The sequence below is a fragment of the Rhinatrema bivittatum genome, chromosome 2, assembly GCF_901001135.1.
Source record: "Rhinatrema bivittatum chromosome 2, aRhiBiv1.1, whole genome shotgun sequence".
NCBI lineage: Eukaryota > Metazoa > Chordata > Amphibia > Gymnophiona > Rhinatrematidae > Rhinatrema > Rhinatrema bivittatum.
The window spans coordinates 662,664,178-662,684,584 of NC_042616.1; the positions used below are offsets into that span (position 1 = coordinate 662,664,178).

Genomic DNA, 20,407 nt, shown 5'->3' on the forward strand with positions numbered 1-20,407 from the left:
GATTATTTGTAAATTTAATTAAATTTAAAATGCAAATGATAAAATCCTTGTTGTCCATCCACACAACAATCTGTTAATGTTGACAAATTGAGAGCTGTGAGGGAAAAGTGTGCAACTGCTGTATTCATTTCTGGTTTTTTTTTTATATTTTGGAAAATGATGCACCCAGGAAGCTCAGTGCTGTCGTCATTTTGTGGTTGATTTGCCCATTTTGAGGGTTAACAGGAAATCATAGGAAATTACTAGTTGGGAAGGTTGGGTGAATACCTACGAAGCTATCTTGTGTCAGAAAACTCCCAGCTCAGGAGACCAAAAAGTGACAGTTAGACTGTTGGTGAATGGATAATATGGGATTTGTATCAGACTTGGCTCCAAGTCTGTGTAAATATGGGTAAGCCTCATTATACTTTTTTAATATAAAAGATGTTCCAGTCCAATTGGTCTCCTATGGAACATGGCAGAGGAAGCTCACAGAGCATACACAACGAATGGCATTGGCATGAAATAAGGATAAAAAGCCAAAAATGCTTCTATACATTAGGGAGGATAACTTAAAAAAATGCATTCTCACAAAACTGGGCATATACAGCCATATTTTCTAACAGGAGGAGAAGGAGGCTGCCTCTTCCCTATCCCTATAGAAATATTCCATAAGCAAAGTGCAAAATATATCCAACAAAATATTTATTTATTTATTTAAGGCTTTTATATACCGACTTTCTTGATACAAATCAAATCAACTCGGTTTACATCGAACTAGGCAGTAACTATAACCAAACAACAAGACAGTTTGAAGGAGTATAAAGTTACATTATAACAAGGGTGCCTTAACTGGGAGTAGGAAACAAGAAAGGGGGAACAAAGATAAAGTGCGATATACAAGAGAATATGTGAGGGGCAAGGAGCCATAAACTATCCGCACACATGAATATGTACATAGACATGGAGGTACCAGGTAGTTTTCATACATGGCTACCTTTTCATTTTTTTCTTTAACAAAAGGTGCCTGATATAATCATCAAAAATCCCACCATAGCCTCCTAGTAGTCTCAATTTGTTTAGTATATTTTTAGAATTTTTATGCAAGTAAAACTTAGCTGGAAGAATGCAGCAAGAATCCAATCCAACAGAGCTGCGGTTCAAAGAGATTTTCTTCTTCAGGGATAATTTCTTTCTCAGGGTAACTTCTGTTCCATAATGCTGTTACACTCAAGCAGAATGTTTGAATGAAATCCCTTGAAGCACAGCAGTGTTATGGAAAAGACGTTATCCTGCGAAAGAAATTAATCCTGAAGAACAAAACCCTCTTCCCTATCCCTGGTATGAGAAGGAACCATGGAAGGATGAGCTGGCAGGCCTGCATCACCACTACAACCACCAAGCTTCCTCCCCTCGGGAGGTTGAGGACTTAGAAAGAAAAAAAGGTGAAGCACCTGTACTTCCATGAAGGCGAACGGCTGCAGCAGCTCTGTGCTGTTGTGTAGTGCCAAAGAGCTAAATACACAAAAGTCACTTTTGAGAGATTTCATATTTGTTTAATCTGTGCAATGTTTATGCTATATGCAAGGGGTTCTCAATCCAGTCCTCGATATACACACATAGCCAATCAGATTTTCAGCCATGGGGTTAATGGCCATATTAAAAAAGATCCTACCCAAGCAAGAGATGGCCACCATCAGGACCTGCATTCTGAAGTCGCTGGGGGGGAAAAAAGGTGAAGACATTAGAGAATAGGACATAAAGGGAGGCTGCTGAGGCTGAGATTGGGGGCAGCTAGCTGGCAGGGGGGGGGGGGGATAAGGACTCACTGCTGTGCTGCTGCAGAGTATAGTGGTGATGGCTGCAGGCCACCTGCAGCCAGCATTGCAGCTGCTTCAGCAGGAGGGGCCAGGTCCATTGCTTCTTTCTTCTCTTTCTGCTCTTCTTCCTCATCAGAGTTGGTGGTGTCTGTGAAAAGATAAAAATGTGTGTAACAAGCCATCGGCTGGTAAGCAATGAAGTTTAATGTCCATCACAAATCAAATTGTTGGAGTGTATCCCATTTATGGAAGAGGTGGAGACACTGGGGTGATATCCTAACTGTGAGACACTCACCTGCTATAGGGGTTGTAAGGCCATATATAGGTTCCCTGAGCAATGTTGCTTCTGTTCAGCAGTCCTTAGACCCAGTGACTAGATGGTATGTATTGGAGCTTGCCTTGGATTCCAACCCATCAATGGCAATGCTGCCATAATGCAAAAGGTCCTTGGAAGAAATTCATAGAGATTCCCCGCAAATAGTATTTGGGGTAGTTCTATATTTGGATTGCGAGTGCTTGAAATGTACTTTTTCATGACATGTCAGGTCATGACACAGGGGTTGTGCTGTGTCCATCTTACCACTGGATGATTGCCTATTGGTTGAAGAAGAAAGAAGCTTTATGGGCATGAAGGATACTTCCAGCTATTGGCTGAGACATGGAATTGTTGAGTGACAGGGCAATAGTGGGGCCTGTAATGGAAGCCACAAATAGGCTTCCATTAGTACTGCTCTAAAAGTACATACACGTTTCAGTACGTGTGAATATTTCCAATGCAAGAAAATGCATACTTTCTTTACCTAATTTATTAATATATATGTGAATATCTTAGATGTGTAAAAATATAACATGCATACGTAATAACCCAGTTTATATATGGAGTCATTTTATAAAGTATGCACGAACGCTTGAAATCACCAATTTGCTGATATCTCCTCAAGTTCACCCAATCCATCTCTAGCACTTCACCCAAAACCTGCGGGCAACAGTCTAGTCGCGTTTCAAGTGCACAAGTTAATTAGGTATAAAAGTGCATAAATAAGTTTGGTTAAATATACGCTTATATCTCTTAGAACAGAGCATCTACTGTGTGTACTTTCGAACCACACCTCCGAATACTCCTATCATGCCCTTTTTTTTCCCCTGATAAAATGTACGCACGAAATGGAAATGCATGCATACTTTCAACATTTATAGAATAACATATGTGTGAGTACATACTATTTTTACATGCAAAATCCCTTTAAAAGTTTATGCCATAGAGGCCAATGGTACACACTTTTGCTTGCATATAGGGTGCACAGTTTTCTAAAAGCCCATTTCCATGAGTAAAGTGCTCTTATATCTGAGAAAATAGTTTTCAAAATTATTTTCTATGTGGCTAAATATAATCACCACCTTTTTTCACCAGATGACTGTATGTCAGGATCTAAACAAACAATGCAATAACCATGCTTTCAATTGATATTCTTTAATGCAAAAGACAAAAAGTAGAAAACAAAATATGTGCGTCGTGACTTACAGCTTGCAGGGAACAACCAGAGTACTCAAAAAGATGCAGTATCCCTTATCAAGTAATCTGGGAAGAGAGACCCAATCCAGCTCACTAAACCTCAGTGCAGCCGTGTTCAGACACAGCAATGAAAGCTCAGGAGATGTTGTGCCAGCAGAGAACTCTCTCCTGGCTAACCCTTACAAACAGCTGGGGGAACAGGGAGAGTTTATATATTGTCAATGGGAGCCTGGCTGGGCATAGCCCATCCCAACCCACAGTACCTGGGAAAGTAACAACACTACAGCTTTCCTAATTCCTCACATAGCTCTCTGTACACAGCGACAATCTACCACCTCAGGGTCAGTGGTTCAAACTCCACAACAACCTTACACTGTATTTAGTCACTCAAAATGTAGGTATTCTTCGTTATTGAGGAAGGATTTAACTTAGCTGGCTAATGCAAATTTCCAGCACTTGCTATTTAAGTTTAGTCAGCTATGTTATAGGTTTAGGTAAATCTAGCTAGATTGTGACTGAAGCCTTTCCTGAACTTGACTCTGCTATGACATAGCCAGCTAGGTTGCCACTGAATGAACTTGTTGAAAATCAACTTCATTGGACAAAGAAAGGAGAAATATCTGGAAGGCTATGAGTTCAAATATTCATAGTTTATGTAATAAAATTCCAGACTTATATGCCATAATGGTAGAGGCAGATTTAGATATTGTTGCTGTCAGAGATATTGTTAAATGAATTCCATGAGAGATATATCCATAGCTTTTTCTAGAAAAAAGATGCTGGTACTGGGATGCAGGGCCATCCTTAGGAGGAAGGGCAGAGAAAATCTGGGCAAATGCCCAGTGTCTCCAACCCCTCCATAGCAACCCTGCTCCTTGGTTATAGGGTTCAGTCACAACATGACCCTCCGCCCTTACCATCCTCTCGCCCGCCAGCAGGAGGCATAAGATAGTGTTTTTTTGCAACTGCCATGGCACTGGGAAAGCCAGGGGTGTCGTTAGATCTGGGCATACATGGTCACTGTCCCAAGTCTAATGATTAGTTCCCAGAGTCTTGGCTGCTGTGTTAAAAAAAAAAAAAAAAAGAACTACTTTGATTCACTGCACTGTGGTCTGCCTGCTAATTCATGCGGACTTTACCCGGGTTAATGAGGACCTAGTAACATTGGGCACACATAAACCATGTGGTAATTGTTTGATGTGTTGTCATATGGACACCTTGTCTTCTTTTACACACCCGAGTACTCATAAAACTTTTCATTTGAGATAGGATTCTGATTGCACCACACACGGGGTAGTATACGTCATTAAATGCCCATGTTCCTTATTATATGTTGGTAAATCATCGAGGAGGGTAAAAACACCTATCATCGAACAATGCTCTAACATTAGGACCTCCCGTGAGAATGAACCTTTAGTTGAACACTGGACCCGGTGTTTACACACTATTTCTGACCTGTTTTTCTTTCTCATTGCAGTGGTCCCCCGTCCATCTCGGGGAGGTAATTATGCTGAACACTTAGGGGCGGATTTTAAAAGGCATGCGAATAGCCTACTTTTGTTTGCGCTCCAGGCGCAAACAAAAGTACGCTGGATTTTAGTAGATACGCGCGGAGCCGCGCGTATCTGCTAAAAACCTGGATCGGCGCGCGCAAGGCTATGGATTTTGTATAGCCGGTGCGCGCCGAGCGCAGCCTACCCCCGTTCCCTCCAAGGCCGCTCCGAAATCGGAGCGGCCTCGGAGGGAACTTTCCTTTGCCCTCCCCTCACCTTCCCCTCCCTTCCCCTACCTAACCCACCCGCCCGGCCCTGTCTAAACCCCCCTTACCTTTGTCGGGGGATTTACGCCTCCCGGAGGGAGGCGTAAATCCCCGCGCACCAGCGGGCCTCCTGCGCGCCGGGCTGCGACCTGGGGGCGGGTACGGAGGGCGCGGCCACGCCCCCGGACCGCCCCGGGCTGTAGCCACGCCCCCGTACCCGCCCCCAAAACGCTGCCAACACGCCCCCGAAACGCCGCGACGACCGGGCCCGCCCCCGACACGCCCCCCTCGGAGAACCCCGGGACTTACGCGAGTCCCGGGGCTCTGCGCGCGCCGGGAGGCCTATGTAAAATAGGCTTCCCGCGCGCAGGGCCCTGCTCGCGTAAATCCGCCCGGTTTTGGGCGGATTTACGCGAGCAGGGCTCTGAAAATCCGCCCCTTAGGTCGTAAGGAGCAAAGGTGGATTTTTACTCTAGACACTGTAACACCTAAGGGTTTGAATCAAGAAGTTGAATGGCACCTGTTTACATGAATATCATTGGTGTTTGAATGGCACCTGTTCGCTTGACTGCGATTGGGTGCTTCAGGTTTGGGGGAGCCAGTGATTGGTTCCCTGGAGCATCGCGATCGCGTCACCTGAATTTCGCGCCTAACTCTGTTTGGTTTAAATACCTGTGTTGTATTGAGGTTCATTGCACTCCCTGCTATGCTGTAAGTTTCTGCACCCAGGTATGAAAACCTGTCTAATGTGATACGCGTTACTTCTCTCTGTTTGGCATTAAGTCCATTTTTGTCCTGATTGTTGATATATTTTATTTTTAGATTGTTGTGTGAAAAACTTTGGTCCCTCCCGATGCAGCCTCTGGTGAAACACGGGACCAAGTCGGGGGACTTCTGTAAAAGAATGTTTGCAATTTAAGCCAGTGGAGTTGCCGCAATAAAACAACATAATTTTCTTTATAAACTCTGCATTTGGAATTCCTTTGATTGGGACCACCTCTGTCTACACTTTTTTGGCTGGATATTTGATGAAGTACAGCATGTGCTCGTTGTCTTTTTTGGCTGAGATTTCAATTACCCCAATATTGACTGGATAAATGTATTATCGGGACATGCTAGAGAGATAAAGTTCCTGGATGAAATAAATGACAGTTTTATGGAGCAATTGGTTCAGGAACCGAAAAGAGAGGGAGCAATTTTAGATCTAATTCTCAGCAGAGCACAGGATTTGGTGAGAGAGGTAACGGTGGTAGGGCCACTTGGCAATAGTGATCATAATATGATCAAATTTGAATTTTTTACTCAAAGGGGGGACAGTAAGCAAATCCACGGCTCTCGTGCTAAACTTTCAAAAGGGAAACTTTGATATAAGAAAAATAGTTAGAAAAGGAGCAGCTACAGGGCGAAGCTCCAGTTGGCCTTTGCACCGTTACCCTGACCTCCCTAGGTCCACCTAAGACCCAGCGGTCGGGTCCCTATGGGCTCCTCCCGGGGGGACTGCAGACCACCAGTGGTGAAGACACAGCGCCTTATCTCGTCTCTTCATCACCTCCGTGTTCGCCTCCATCTTCAGTGCCAAGGGTCAGCTGGTCCTGCCTCCTGTTCTGCCTCGCCACCCGACGAGAGAGCCTATGGACCCTCCGAAAGGTATACCATCCTCTCGTTGGCCAAGGGTCCACAAGCCTGAGCATAACAGGAACTGCAACAAGGTTAATTAAAGGTGTACGAGTACATAATATACAAATGGAGCTGGAGACCGGTGGGTCGTGGAGGCAATTATACAAAATATACAAGGGGTTATGAGTTCCTGGGGGGTCAATGGAAGAGTTGGGGGGTCAAGAATGTTAATCCAGGAAGACTTGATGAAAGAGCCATGTTTTTAGCTGTTTTCTAAATTTGAAGAGGCAGGGAACCTGGATGACTTTTCCCTTTATAGCTATATTTGAAGGATATAGCAAGTTAAGAGTTGATGCTGTAAAAAAAAAAAAAGCTGAAGTGTGAATCTACCAGTTTGATCCCCCTCTCTCCAGTGAAATGCTAGAGGCTACTGGCAACCGAGTCCCTCCACTTGCCCAAGCCTTTCAAAATAAGGCAGGCAATTAGGTCCAAAAGGCCGCTCTTCCCTCCCCACTTAAATCATGGAATTCACATTTTAAATAAAGTAGTGGCAGAAGCCTACCCTCTCCTCCATCAACCCACCCTGAACTCTCTCACCCTACTTTGCTTTTATGGGAAGGAGGGCTGCACATTCCTTCTTAGTTCAGGCAGTGGGAGATCAAGGCTCATAGACATGAAGTAGTCTGCTAATACTCTTGGTCAAAGTTAAGTACACTTCTTGTGGTGTAATATACATTATTTGCTTTAGCGCAAATAGTGAGTTAAGATATTTTAATAGAGTTCATTTGCATGCATTTGATTGTAATACAGTTCATTAATATGATTCATGACATGTTCTGCACTATAAGTTAGGATCTGCATTTTCTACAATTTATAATTTATGCCCCCTGCTCCCCCACCCTTTACTATTTACAATTATATGTAATCTATTCTATAACTGTGTCTATCTCTCAATTGTAATCCATCTTGAAATCCTGTACCTTGCTTTGTGTGCTTTGGTAGGAAAGTGAATATTAAATCCTTTAAATAAATACATATTTTTTTCTGTTATCTGTAATGCATACTGTTTTAACATGAACTTACCATATATTAAGCATCAAATTTGGTGTTTAATGCTCATTAGCACATTAATGCATATTACTAAATCTTATTGTAATTAACTCTACATAAGAAAATCTTGCTGTATATTGTATTGAAGGATGAAGCCTTTCAACAGCTGCAGGTTGAACGTCAACCCTGGATACTGCCCAGTGACACGGAAAGTGAAGGAGTGGAGGCAGAGCAAAAGAAATGTAGGTATAATTTGCATTCTCCCCTAAAAATCACTTTTGCTTTGATAATATTTATTTACAAACTAGGAAGCTGAAGCTCTTTTTGTAAGTTTATATTAAAGTCATTGAGAATATAAAAGCTTAGGGCTGAAATTTCTAAAGGATTTATGTGCATAAAACTGGGTTTTACGTGTGTAAATGGACTTTTGAAAATTGCTAATTTTATCTGTGGAACTCCTTTGAAAATTCACTCCATAGAACTGAATATTGAAAAGGTTGTATGCGTTAAATGGACTTTACGTGCATAAAAGGACTACAATGCCCCGATGCTGGCTTTTTTTTGTTGCATTTCAATGATGAGGGAGCCAGTGCCAAAGTAGTAGCACAGGAAAGCAGGAAAACCTCACAATAGCAGCAGTGGGAAAAGCAGCAGAGCTGGTGAATGGAGGCGGGCCTTGTGTTGTCTGCTGAAGGTGAGGGCGAGGCCAGAGCGTGATCATGTGTTGATCATGTGTTGAAAGGGAGGCCAGCCCACTGCCACTGAAGATGTGGGTTTGCCACTGTGAGAGGAGCCATCGATGGTAGAGATTGTGACAGAAGAGTGACTGCCAATGAAATGGGTTGGTGTGAGAAAAGTTGCTGCTGCCGTTGGGAAACAAACTCCAAGCATGATGAACTGTTGCGGGGCCTAACCTATCAGAGGAGTGGCAGAGGCTTTTTCGCTACTGGAAGCAGGATTTTATTTACTCTCTGTCCCCCCCCCCCCCCGACTCCAGGTATCTGCCACCCTAGGCACAGGCCTAGTGTGCCTAGTGACAAATACAGGCCTTTCCAAGAGTTCCCCAGAGGCAGCTCTGGGATGGCAGGGTTCAGATTATTGGTATTCTGTAGATTCTAATCATAGGCAGGGTTTGGGGAGAAATGAAGGAGGTCATTTCCCTTCCCACCTGTAAGGGGTAGTCTACACTGGTTGGAAGACCAAGGATACTATGATCGGGCGGCCTGCATGGGAAGGCTGAGGATGCTTCACTGCTTCTGCCCCAGGTGAGAAAGCTGAGGATGCCTCACTGGTTGGCATAGGAAGGCTGAGGGCACCACATGGCCAAAAGATGAAAATAAGACCATGGTCAGAATCACAGTGGAGTAGGAAAGCAGCAGCAGAACAGGTGGGAGGCATGGTTTGAGGTTGCTTGGAATGGAAGGAAAAGGGGGGCAGGATTGGAAATAGAATAAGATACTGGGATCTTGAGTTAGTGGCAGCAGGAAAGCCTGGGGTGAGGGGTTTGTAGGGGAAAGTGCTAGAATTGGGTGGGGAAAGGGAAAAGAGAGTATAATACTGCGTATGTGTGTGTGTGTGTGTGTGTAAGAAAAAACGTACACTCCCTGTCTTCTAATCCATGCCAATAAAAGTGTGGAGTGGGGAGAGGCTCCACTCCCTACCTACAAATTAAACTTCCATAACCTTTATCCCTCCTCAAAATTACACAGGCAAACTACACCTTTGTGTCTTGATCTGTTTGCTTTCTATCACTGTGCACCCAGGGGCTCTTGGTTCTCGAGAAGCAAGATGGTGCAGAGAGGTGCTTGCCCATTTATAAAAAGAGGTAGATTTCTTGACATATACAATGTAAAACATGAGAACATAAGAAATTGCCGTACTGTGGGTCAGCCCAGCATCCTGTTTCCAACACTGGCCAAACTAGGCTATAAGTACCTGGCAAGTACCCAAAAGCTAAATATATCCCACATTACTAATGCTAGTAATAGCAGTGGCTATTTTTTTCTAAGTCAACTCCATTAATAGCAGGTAATGGACTTCTCCTCCAAGAACTTATCCGATCCTTTTTTAAACCCAGCTACACTAACTGCACTAACCACATCCCCTGGCAACAAATTCCAGAGTTTAATTATGCGTTGAATGAAAAAGAATATTTTCCAGTTAGTTTTAAATGTGCCAGATGCTAACTTTATGGTAAATAGCCAATTCACATTTACCCATTCTAGACTTCTCATGATTTTAAAGACCTCTATCATATGCCCCCTCTTCTCCAAGCTGAACAGCCCTAACTTCTTTAGTCTTTCCTCACAGGGGAGCAGTTCAATCCCCTGTATCATTATGGTCACCTTTTTCTGTAACTTCTCCATCACAACTATATCTTTCTTGAGATACGGCGACAAGAATTGTACACGGTATTTAAGGTGTGGTCTCACCATGGAGCGATACAGAGGCATCATGACATCCTCCGTTTTATTCACCATTTCCTTCCTAATAGTTCTTAACAATGTTAAGTTAACATTCTGTTTGCTTTTTTTATTGCCACAGCAAACTGAGCTGACAATTTCAAAGTATTATCCACTATGACTCCTAGATCTCTTTCCTGGGTGGTAGCTCCTAATATGGATGTTATATGGATGCAGTGTAACTACAGCATGGGTTATTTTTCCCCATATGCATCACCTTGCACTTATCCACATTAAATTTCATCTGACATTTGGATGCCCAATTTTCCAGTCTCTCAAGTTCCTCCTGCAATTTTTCACAATCTGCTTGTGATTTAACTACTCTGAATAATTTTGTATCATCTGCAAATTTTATTACCTCACTCATCGATTTCCTTTCCAGATCATTTATAAATATATTGAAAAGCATGGATCTTAGTATAGATTCTTGAGCCACTCCACTGTATACTCTTTTCCACTGAGAAAATTGTCCTTACTATAGGATCCTTTCCTGCTGCACCAAGTTGATGCTGTATGATCATGAGACCTTCTTCCTCCAAGGCAGCATTAGGACTGCCATTCTGAAGTTGGGACTTGGCTACTATGTCCCTGAAGGTCTCATCTATATACCTCTCTGTCTTCCTCAGCATCTCCAGGTCTGCCACTGAGATCGGACTTACTCTCTGAGAGACAGGAGTTCTTTGCATTGGATGCAAATATATGCAAATATCCTACAAATGTGTTGCAGAATCTCAAAAAACAATGCACAGAATTTATCCATGACTGCCGAAGAAAATGGAGTGGGGGCAGATCTACTGCAAGCATATTTATCATCCTAGGCGAACCTTACAGCCTTGAGCCTCCTCTTCCAACTCTTATAAGTGATGAAATGTCTAACATGAGGAGTTGTTTGTACATTGCACTGCTAGCTGCATTGTACAAATCTACTCCTTTTCATCACTTATAAGGGCTATAATTCTTTACTGATATCAGTTTTACTATGAATACTTCTGAACGTGTTTGTAACAATGCCCCCCCCCCAATTCCAACCCACCTCCCGAAAACCCACCCTGATTCTAAGTGCCCCTCTAGAGCGGTACTTTTATAGTGTTAGACTGACTCTATACAGAATTTCTCTCTCTCTCCCTCCCCCCACCCCTCGTACACAAGGTTATATGAGTAATGGCTGTAGAAGTATGCACAGCAATAATATTTTACATGTGTATTTTTTAAAATGAGATGTATTTTTGCTTGTGCAGCAATACACACGTTTATGGGCACACGCGTGTTCCTTTAAAAATGTACCTGATTGTGCACACTAAAAAGTTGCACCAGGTGTTAAGTTTTAGGTTTAGGAGGCCCATGGTAGATAGCAGACGGTGAACAGAATAGAACACTATTTACTCTGCCTCTACTAAATGTATGTATGTATTTATTTATTTATTTATTTTTGCTCTGTTTTTAAGACACTTGTGTAACAAAAGCTGTAAACAAGTTACAGATCAGCATAATACATTATACATTTACTCAGTTATATAAAATAAATTATAAAAATCTGATACAATATAAGAATGTTTGAAGATAATCCGAATAAATTAGAACTAAAATAGCAAATAGGCACATTCCAATTTCAGACTGTGCTAAATAATCTTCCACTAAGCTTTATCTTCAGATAGCCTAAACCAGCAATTTAAAAGCTTTTTGGAATGCTAGAATATCCACAGTGGCTCATAAATATTTAGGTATTGTATTCCACAGTGCTGGCCCTCAGCAGTTCAAAGCTCTTTTCTTAGTTTCCACATATTTTATGTCAACATGAGAGGGCATATTCAGGTAAACTCCTGAAGAGAGTGCAACTCCCTAACATATACCAAGCTGTTCTGTCTTTTAGATAATAAAGACCTCCCTTAAAAACACATTTATAAAACATTAAGACCATAAACTCAACTCTAAAAGTCACTAGAAGCTAATGCAGAGCATCTACAACAGGAGTAATACGGTCTTCCAGCTTCATAAAAAGGAAATGTGGTTTGATATCTTAATCCAGACACAGTTTATCAAAGTTTTAACTTCAAAGAAGATTTAATTGAATATAATTTAAAAAATGCAGTTCACAAGCTGAAATGCCAGTATCTGTATCCTTGGATTGGCTCTTGTTGGTCACGTGATTTCACGTGGTGCCAAATTGAAGTTATTTGTGTGCGGCCCTATCTCAGCTGTTTAGAGCCTTAATGTTTGCTCTTTAAGTTGGTAAACTTGCTATACTGTTAAGGGTAAGCTGCTTGTATCACTGCTGTTCTTTTAACTAGTGTCCAGTACTCTTAAGAGTCCTTGCTTAGGTAAACCTTTTGCTGTTTATTTGACAGATGTAGTACTCCTCGTCTCATTTTGTGCAAAACACGGTGCCAGTCGGTGGACCAAAGACTACCTTATATTTCAGCTTATGAACAGCATTTTATGAATTATTATGATTATAATCTTCTTTGAAGTTAAAACTTTGATGAACTGTGCCTGGATTAAGATATCGAAGTGATCTCCTTTTTCTTCAGCTAAGCAATGCCAATGTGCCTTCATCTATCCTCCTTTGTGTAGCTTCCAGCTTTAGACCCATAAGAATCCAGAGGCTTTATTTTGAACAAACTATAACCTTCTTAGCTGCTTCTGATGTATACATGAGTTTATTGCAGTAGTGAAGTCTACTAATAGCTGTTGCATGATTGATTATTGCCAAACTATTGTGAGATATAGAAGGCTGAAAATTCCTTACTGAAAGTAGCAGATAAAACACTGAGCGTATTGTCCCATCAGTTTGGATTTGCCTAATTTACACAGGATGATGTTCTATCATCTAAATACTACATTTGATCTTAGCCAAAAGGCCGAGAAGCGATGCTTTTGCACACTAATTTTAGTACATATCCACTGACATCCTCTGACATCGTACATGCTAGGGCCTTAGGGGGTATTATTTAAAAGGATTTACATGCATAAAAGCAACATTCATTGCAGCAATTTTCAAAAGTCCATTTACATGCTTAAAGATACAAATTATTTTGTCGTTTGCTTGAACAATTTAAAGTAGGTTGACCACTGAATTATGATATGAAGCTAAAAGAGCCAAAGCAAGTATTTTATCTCAGCAGTGTTTGCAGGTGGCTCCAGAAAATGGTCAGTTGGTTTAAAATAAATTATTTATATCATTACATGATAATAACAGGCATCTGGAATGGAATGTTAGTATTGTAGCCAGACCTACAGCTCAGAGCTGTAACTGCTGAAAAACAGTGATTATTAGTGCTCAGGTGCTGAAATGACTGGTAAGAAGAGCCAGTAGGAAATCTGGCGTATTTATTGAGGCTATTCTTGAGGCTTTTGTGTGTTTGTGTGTGGGTATAGACTACAGCACAGCAGATGATGCATGGTAAGATTTATTTTTATTTTTCATCTCTGAAAAAAATATATTATGTGATGCATTACTATATGGATACCATGCATGTGATTTAGTGCTAGAGCTCTATGATTCATGAGTTTGAGCCAGGCAGTTTAAAGAATTAAACTTCACAATAGCAACACCTGTTCTTTTGACTTAGCCGTTAATAAATTATGGAAAGAAAATATTTCAGTGTTCCCTTTTCTTCTTTTACATAATAACATAGCACTCATGGAAAACCATATGAAGGCTGCAAACAAAAAAAAGTGAAAAGGTAATGTTTACTTTTATAGAGTTTCTCAATGACTTTGTTGGAATATAAAGCCTTGTAAAACTGTTTCACCTTGCTCCTCGTAGTCTTACTTTAATGGGCCCTATGTAATAAAAATTCCAGTTAAAAATACTTAACATGGAAGTTGGTAAATCTTTTACATGTACAGTAAAACACCGGAGGGATAGTAATTTTCAAGCTATTACTGCAGACAAAGCAATGCTTTATCCACAGAAATGGCCTACTCTAAAATTGCTGGCCTGACATATGGGTAAATTAAGTCACATATATCATTTTTATGCATGTAAGTTTGTTTGGACTGAGCAAGGCGTTTCCCAGGGGCAGAGTTCGGAAGGAAGGTTTGCATTTCAGTACATAACTTTTGCATTTTGAAAGTAGGCTGGTAAAGGTTTGTGAAAAATATCTATGCACCAAATGAAGCAGATATAATTGTGTGCAGTCAGATTTGATGTTATAATTTTGAAGGCAAATAACTTCACGTCATTTCACTTTGAAAATTGATGTAACTTATGTATTTGCCATTTAATTTATGTGGGTTGTTAGAAAATTACTCCTTTAACGTGGTATGTAAAAGTTTTACCATGTGCATGTGAAATTTTTGCCATACTAGTATGGCCACAGGAGTAGTGTGCATGGAAACAAAAAAAAAAAAAAATCTGTGTTGTAATCACTAACTACATGTTAGCAAGCTCTTTCACTTTTGCTTGGTTAGCATGGGCATAGTCTCTTCCCCAACCTTGGTTCAGAGGAAGATGTACCCTCCTGATGGTGTCCCCTGGACAACAACTAGCCCTCCACACCTGCAGATCACATCAGGATCCCCTTCCTCGCACAGTATCACCCATCTTTTCTGATAGGCATTCCCCGGGACATAAGTAACAACCTCCACATCTTCCAATAGGTATTCTCTGAACATCAGGTGCACCCCACCCCCCCCACACACACATCTCCCAATAGGCATCCCAAGCACATCAGGAATACCCCACTTTGCTAATCAGATCCTCACCACTCTGGACCCAGAACTTACCAGTCCAGAGGGGTAGCATCTTCTTTTTATTTTGTTTTATTACATTTTCCAATATAAGTAAATACTGAAATACTGAAAATGAAACTTTAAGTGAAACATTAAAGCATAAAAGCAAGAAATGAAAAAGGAAATCTTCACAAAAATAATATAAAGTATGATTTTACAACCCCAATGACACACTAAGGTACCAATGTACTAAGATGCAAACATTTTTCACAAAATAAGTTTCAGCATGAAATATTTTGCTCAATGTGCAAAAATGTGAAAGATTGGGAGTTTTGCACCTAATTTTTCATGAAAACCCCTTTTGCAAAAAACATTTCACAAAAGTGGCCTTTGCAAGAATAAACTTTTACATGGTAGTTTATTTAGATCACCCCTTGCAAGAATAACGTTTTGTACGGTAGTTTATTCAGATCGCCCCAATGAGATATTGTGATGCAAAATCATGCAACATAGCTCATCAGAGGGTATTTTGTGAAAATGAGTGCACAGAAGAGGCTTTGTGGGTCTGTTTTCACAAAAAAAAACAAAAAAACCTGTACCTTAATGAGGTGAAGACATTTTTTTGGTCAAGCCCAGGGGAGTAGGGCTTTGCATGAAGTAACTGGAGGTCCATGGTGGACTATGTTCTCTGAGCTTCTAGCGGAGCCAAAAGTATGGGTGTGGCTTGGCTTCTACAACTCCTGCCCCTAAGCCCCACCTCCTTGTCACCAAACATATTACAAAATCCAGTGCAGCTATAGGGTAAGTTGGGTGGCCCTGGATATATCAGAGTTCAGTAATAGAAAAACAGGTGCAAGGTATTTAGGACTTAGCGGGTGTGTAAATAGCAAGGTGTGGGGTGGTTATTGGACAGGATTGGGAGGGGTGGGGAGGTGTAATAGGTGGTAGGAGGGCATTGTCATGGCTAGTTTCAGTGCATCCTGAGGCAAGCTGTGGATGGAGATATTTAGGCTGATCAGGAATACTTAGTGGGAATTGGGGAGAGTAGCCATGTCTTGAGAATTTTCAATTACCCCAATATTGATTGGGTAAATGTCCCATCAGAATATGTTAGGAAGGTAAAGTTTCTAGATGCCATAAGTGGAGCAACTGATCCTCAAACCAAAGAGAGGAGGACATATTTTAAATTTTTTCCCCTTCATCCTGTCATGAACTAATAAACTGATAATTCCTCAGGAAACTCCTTCCCTGATCTACTCTCTCCCTACTTTTACTTACACACACAATATATATAGCTATTTTAATCAATCCCCAGTACTAAATATCTCTCTAACAAGGGAAACTTCCTTCTCTTATACATGCCAAACCCATGGTCAAATATAGCTACTTGGATTGCGATCAAACCTCCCACTAGAGGGAAAGATATAATTTAAAAAAAAATATATATATATATACCCATCATCACCTTACTATCCCTAACACAAATCTCAAAGAAAGAAAGAGCTAACTGATCAAACTCTATTATCACTATTTGCTTTACCAAATCCACGCTACCTATTCATGTCATCTGGGAGCAGTGAAACCCCCACCAACCCAAACCATCTCGTCCTAGACTCCTTCATTTTAACCCACTTCATTCCATTACTTTCACCCAATATAAATAGACCTCTCCTTCTCTACTTCTCGACTTCCTCAATGCATGTTCAGCAAACAGCAACTCCCATCCCATACTTGACCTCATTGAAGAATTTAACCTCCAATTATTATGCCTTACTGAGACTTGTATTGGAGAGGGTGACACTATCTCTCTCACTCAGCTATGCCCACCCAAATATTTCATCCACCACAAACCTCATTGTATGGGAAGAAGTGGAGGATTTGCAATTATCTTCAAAGATACACAAGCTCTCTGTTACGCTTGGGCTCCGGTCAGGAGTCGTGAACACCACCCAGCAGGGTGGCTCCAGGTGGAGAGAGACAGGAATGGCTAGAAACAGTGTCTGGTTCCAGGCTGGGTCAGGGCAGGCAGCAAGTAGCAGTGTCTGGGTCCAGGCTGGGTCAGGGCAGGCGGCAAGTAGCAGTGTCTGGGTTCAGGCTGGGTCAGGGCAAGGCAGGTCAGAAGGCCCATAGGCCACACACACACAGAAGGCCCGTAGGCCACACACAGTAAGCAGGGCAAGGCAGGTCAGAAGGCCCGTAGGCCACACACACACAGAAGGCCGTAGGCCACACACCGTAAGCAAGGCAAGGCAGAGAAGGCCCGTAGGCCACACACACACACAGAAGGCCCGTAGGCCACACACCGTAAGCAGGGCAAGGCAGGTCAGAAGGCCCGTAGGCCACACACACACAGAAGGCCCGTAGGCCACACACAGTAAGCAGGGCAAGGAAGGTCAGAAGGCCCGTAGGCCACACACACACAGAAGGCCCGTAGGCCACACACCGTAAGCAAGGCAAGGCAGAGAAGGCCCGTAGGCCACACACACACACAGAAGGCCCGTAGGCCACTCACCGTAAGCAGGGCAAGGCAGGTCAGAAGGCCCGTAGGCCAAACACACACAGAAGGCCTGTAGGCCACACAAGGCAAGGCAAGGAATAAGGCCCGAAGGCCGCGCAAGGCAAGGCAAGGCAAGGAATAAGGCCCGAAGGCCGCGCAAGGCAAGGCAAGGAATAAGGCCCAAAGGCCGCGCAAGGCAAGGAATAAGGCCTGAAGGCCGCGCAAGGCAAGGCAAGGAAAGGAATAAGGCCCGAAGGCCGTGCAAGGCAAGGCAAGGCAAGGAATGGTCCAGGGACCAAATGCACAGCAAGCAAGGAAGGCTAGAGCAGGGAGCCCAGGCGAGCTCGATGCCGAAGCACCGAGGGAACTGTCAGGCAGGGTTTATAAGGAAAAGCCCAGAACATAGAGTGGACAGGGAGATGGACTGGGCCTGCCAGGAGAGCCAGCACTAGAGGGACCCCTGGTGGTGAGGCGGTTGCACAGTAGCCATAGCCGTAACACTCTCAAACTAGTATCCTCATAAAAATAGGCAAATCTGACTGCCTAACAATTAAGTTTCAGGGAAATGAAGGCCCAAAACTCATAATAATCTGTTGTCCTCTTGAAAATCACCCTGAATCCTTCCTAAGATTTTCTGAATTCATATGTGACGTTACTACCATTTTCCCCAACCTATTGGTTCTATCATGCAGAGGTCCTCCTTTAAGAATACGTGTCAACCTTCCAACGTAACATGGATGACCTTGGTCTTACCCAATAATTAAGGTTTCAACCCATAAATATGGACACTCTCTCAACTTAATTTTACATACTTTCAATATCAAACTATATTAGGGATGTGAATCGTTTTTTGACGATTTAAAATATCGTCCGATATATTTTAAATCGTCAAAAAATCGTTAGGGCCACGATACAATACCAATTCCCCCGATTTATCGTTAAAAAATCGTAAATCGGGGGAAGGGGGAGGGCAGGAAAACCGGCACACTAAAACCCCCTAAACCACCCCCGACCCTTTAAATTAAATCCCCCACCCTCCCGAACCCCCCCCCCCAATGCTTTAAATTACCTGGGGATCCGGCGGTGGTCCAGAACGGCGGCGGTCCGGAACGGCCCCCTCAATAGAATCGTGTTGTCTTCAGCCGGCGCCATTTTTCAAAATGGCCGCCGCAATATGGCGGCGGCCATAGACAAAAACGATTCGACGCAGGAGGTCATTCCGGACCCCCGCTGGACTTTTGGCAAGTCTTGTGGGGGTCAGGAGGCCCCCCCCAAGCTGGCCAAAATTTTCCTGGGAGTCCAGAGGGGTTCCGGGAGCGATTTCTTGCCGCGAATAGTTTTCGTACGGAAAAATGGCGCCGGCAGGAGATCGACTGCAGGAGGTCGTTCAGCGGCGGCCCCGCTGAACGACCTCCTGCAGTCGATCTCCAAATCTCCAAAGTAGTAAAAAACCACACTCCTGCGTCGAATCGTTTTTGTCTATGGCCGCCGCCATATTGCGGCGGCCATTTTGAAAAATGGCGCCGGCTGAAGACAACACGATTCTATTGAGGGGGCCGTTCCGGACCGCCGCCGTTCTGGACCACCGCCGGATCCCCAGGTAATTTAAAGCATTTGGGGGGGGGGGTTCGGGAGGGTGGGGGATTTAATTTAAAGGGTCGGGGTGGGTTTTAGGGGGGTTTAGTGTGCCGGCTCACGATTTTAACGATTTTTCACGATAGTTTACACACCCAAACGGCAACAATATGATTCCCTCCCCCTCCCAGCCGAAATCGATCGTTAAGACGATCGAGGACATGATTCACATCTCTAAACTATATCTAGCTTCATTTTCAGTAACTGCTATCTCCTGGCCAGATCATAGCCTGATCCGGATCACCTTTCAAAACCCTAGTCAATCACCTATCTCCCTAGCATTGTGATCTCCATCTAGAAACTTGTCTGCAGTTATCAGTAACATTCTAAGAGAACACCTAAAAATACCAGCTACCATCAACACATCAGACTAGCCTGAACTACTAGTTCAGCAGGGGAATGAATCATTTACTTCTGCCATTGAGACACTAGCACCTTTCAAACCAAATCCTGCCAAAACTGTGCAAAAGTCTCCTTGGTTCCACGAAGATCTCCGCCTACTCAAACAACAATACTGACATCTTGAAAGGGCTTAGTGTAAACAGAAAATACATTCCAGCAACTAACTCTGCAAAGAACATTCCAAAAAGTACAAAATGGCCATCCATCAAGCAAAAAAAAATACTTCATTTCTAAACAACTTGAACAAGCAATGAATAACCCAAGTAAACTTTTTGAACTTGTGCGGAAATATTCTAATTCTGAAGTTCAAACACCCACCACTGATTCTCTTTCAGTGGAAGTCATTTCTCAATTTTTCACTGATCACTTCACTTTCATCTCCCAAACATACATACTACCCTCCCACCAAATCTCAGCCAAACTATTTCCTGTAACTGACTTCAAGAAAGTTACCCACAAGAGAAGGAGAAAATTCTCCAAAGAGCCACTAGATCTCATTCCACCTAAATTCATATAGCAAACCTGAAGCAAGACTTCCTGAAAACTATTGTAAATGCCATCTATCTCAAGGCATATTTCCTGCACTCACACAAAAGTGCAATCATCAAAAAATTCTGAAGAATCATGTGTCAGATAAAAAAATATTAGACAACTATTGCCCAGTTTCTAGCTTCTCCTTCCTATCTAAGCTAATAAAAAAATAAGTTATCTCCAACTCCTCAACCAGCTCAAGGAACTGAATCTGTTCTATTAGCCATCACTAATAGCATTCACTTGCACACTAATCAAAGTAGCGATTCCCTCCTCATATTGCTAGATCTCTCTACTACCTTTGACAAATTGACCATCAACTTCTGATCCAGCACTTACATGACATCAACATTGACAGATACTTCCTAAAACTGGTTGAATCCTTTCTCTCTAACAGAACTCAGTCTGTGAATTGAGCCAACCCTCAATCGGATTTGGATTTACCCAGACCACTCGAGAGAAGAAAAC

General features: G+C 42.6%; 1 protein-coding gene across 1 annotated transcript in view; it reads left to right on the forward strand.

Annotated features, from left to right (window-relative positions):
* The window catches only part of C2H8orf34 (chromosome 2 C8orf34 homolog), a 624,237-nt gene that overhangs the window by 567,016 nt on the left and 36,814 nt on the right, over positions 1-20,407 (forward strand). The window contains exons 14-15 of the mRNA XM_029591437.1: positions 7,887-7,980; positions 13,836-13,883. Coding sequence (XP_029447297.1) covers positions 7,887-7,980; positions 13,836-13,879 — 138 coding nt within the window. The 3' untranslated portion in view covers positions 13,880-13,883. The remainder of the gene's footprint in view (positions 1-7,886; positions 7,981-13,835; positions 13,884-20,407) is intronic.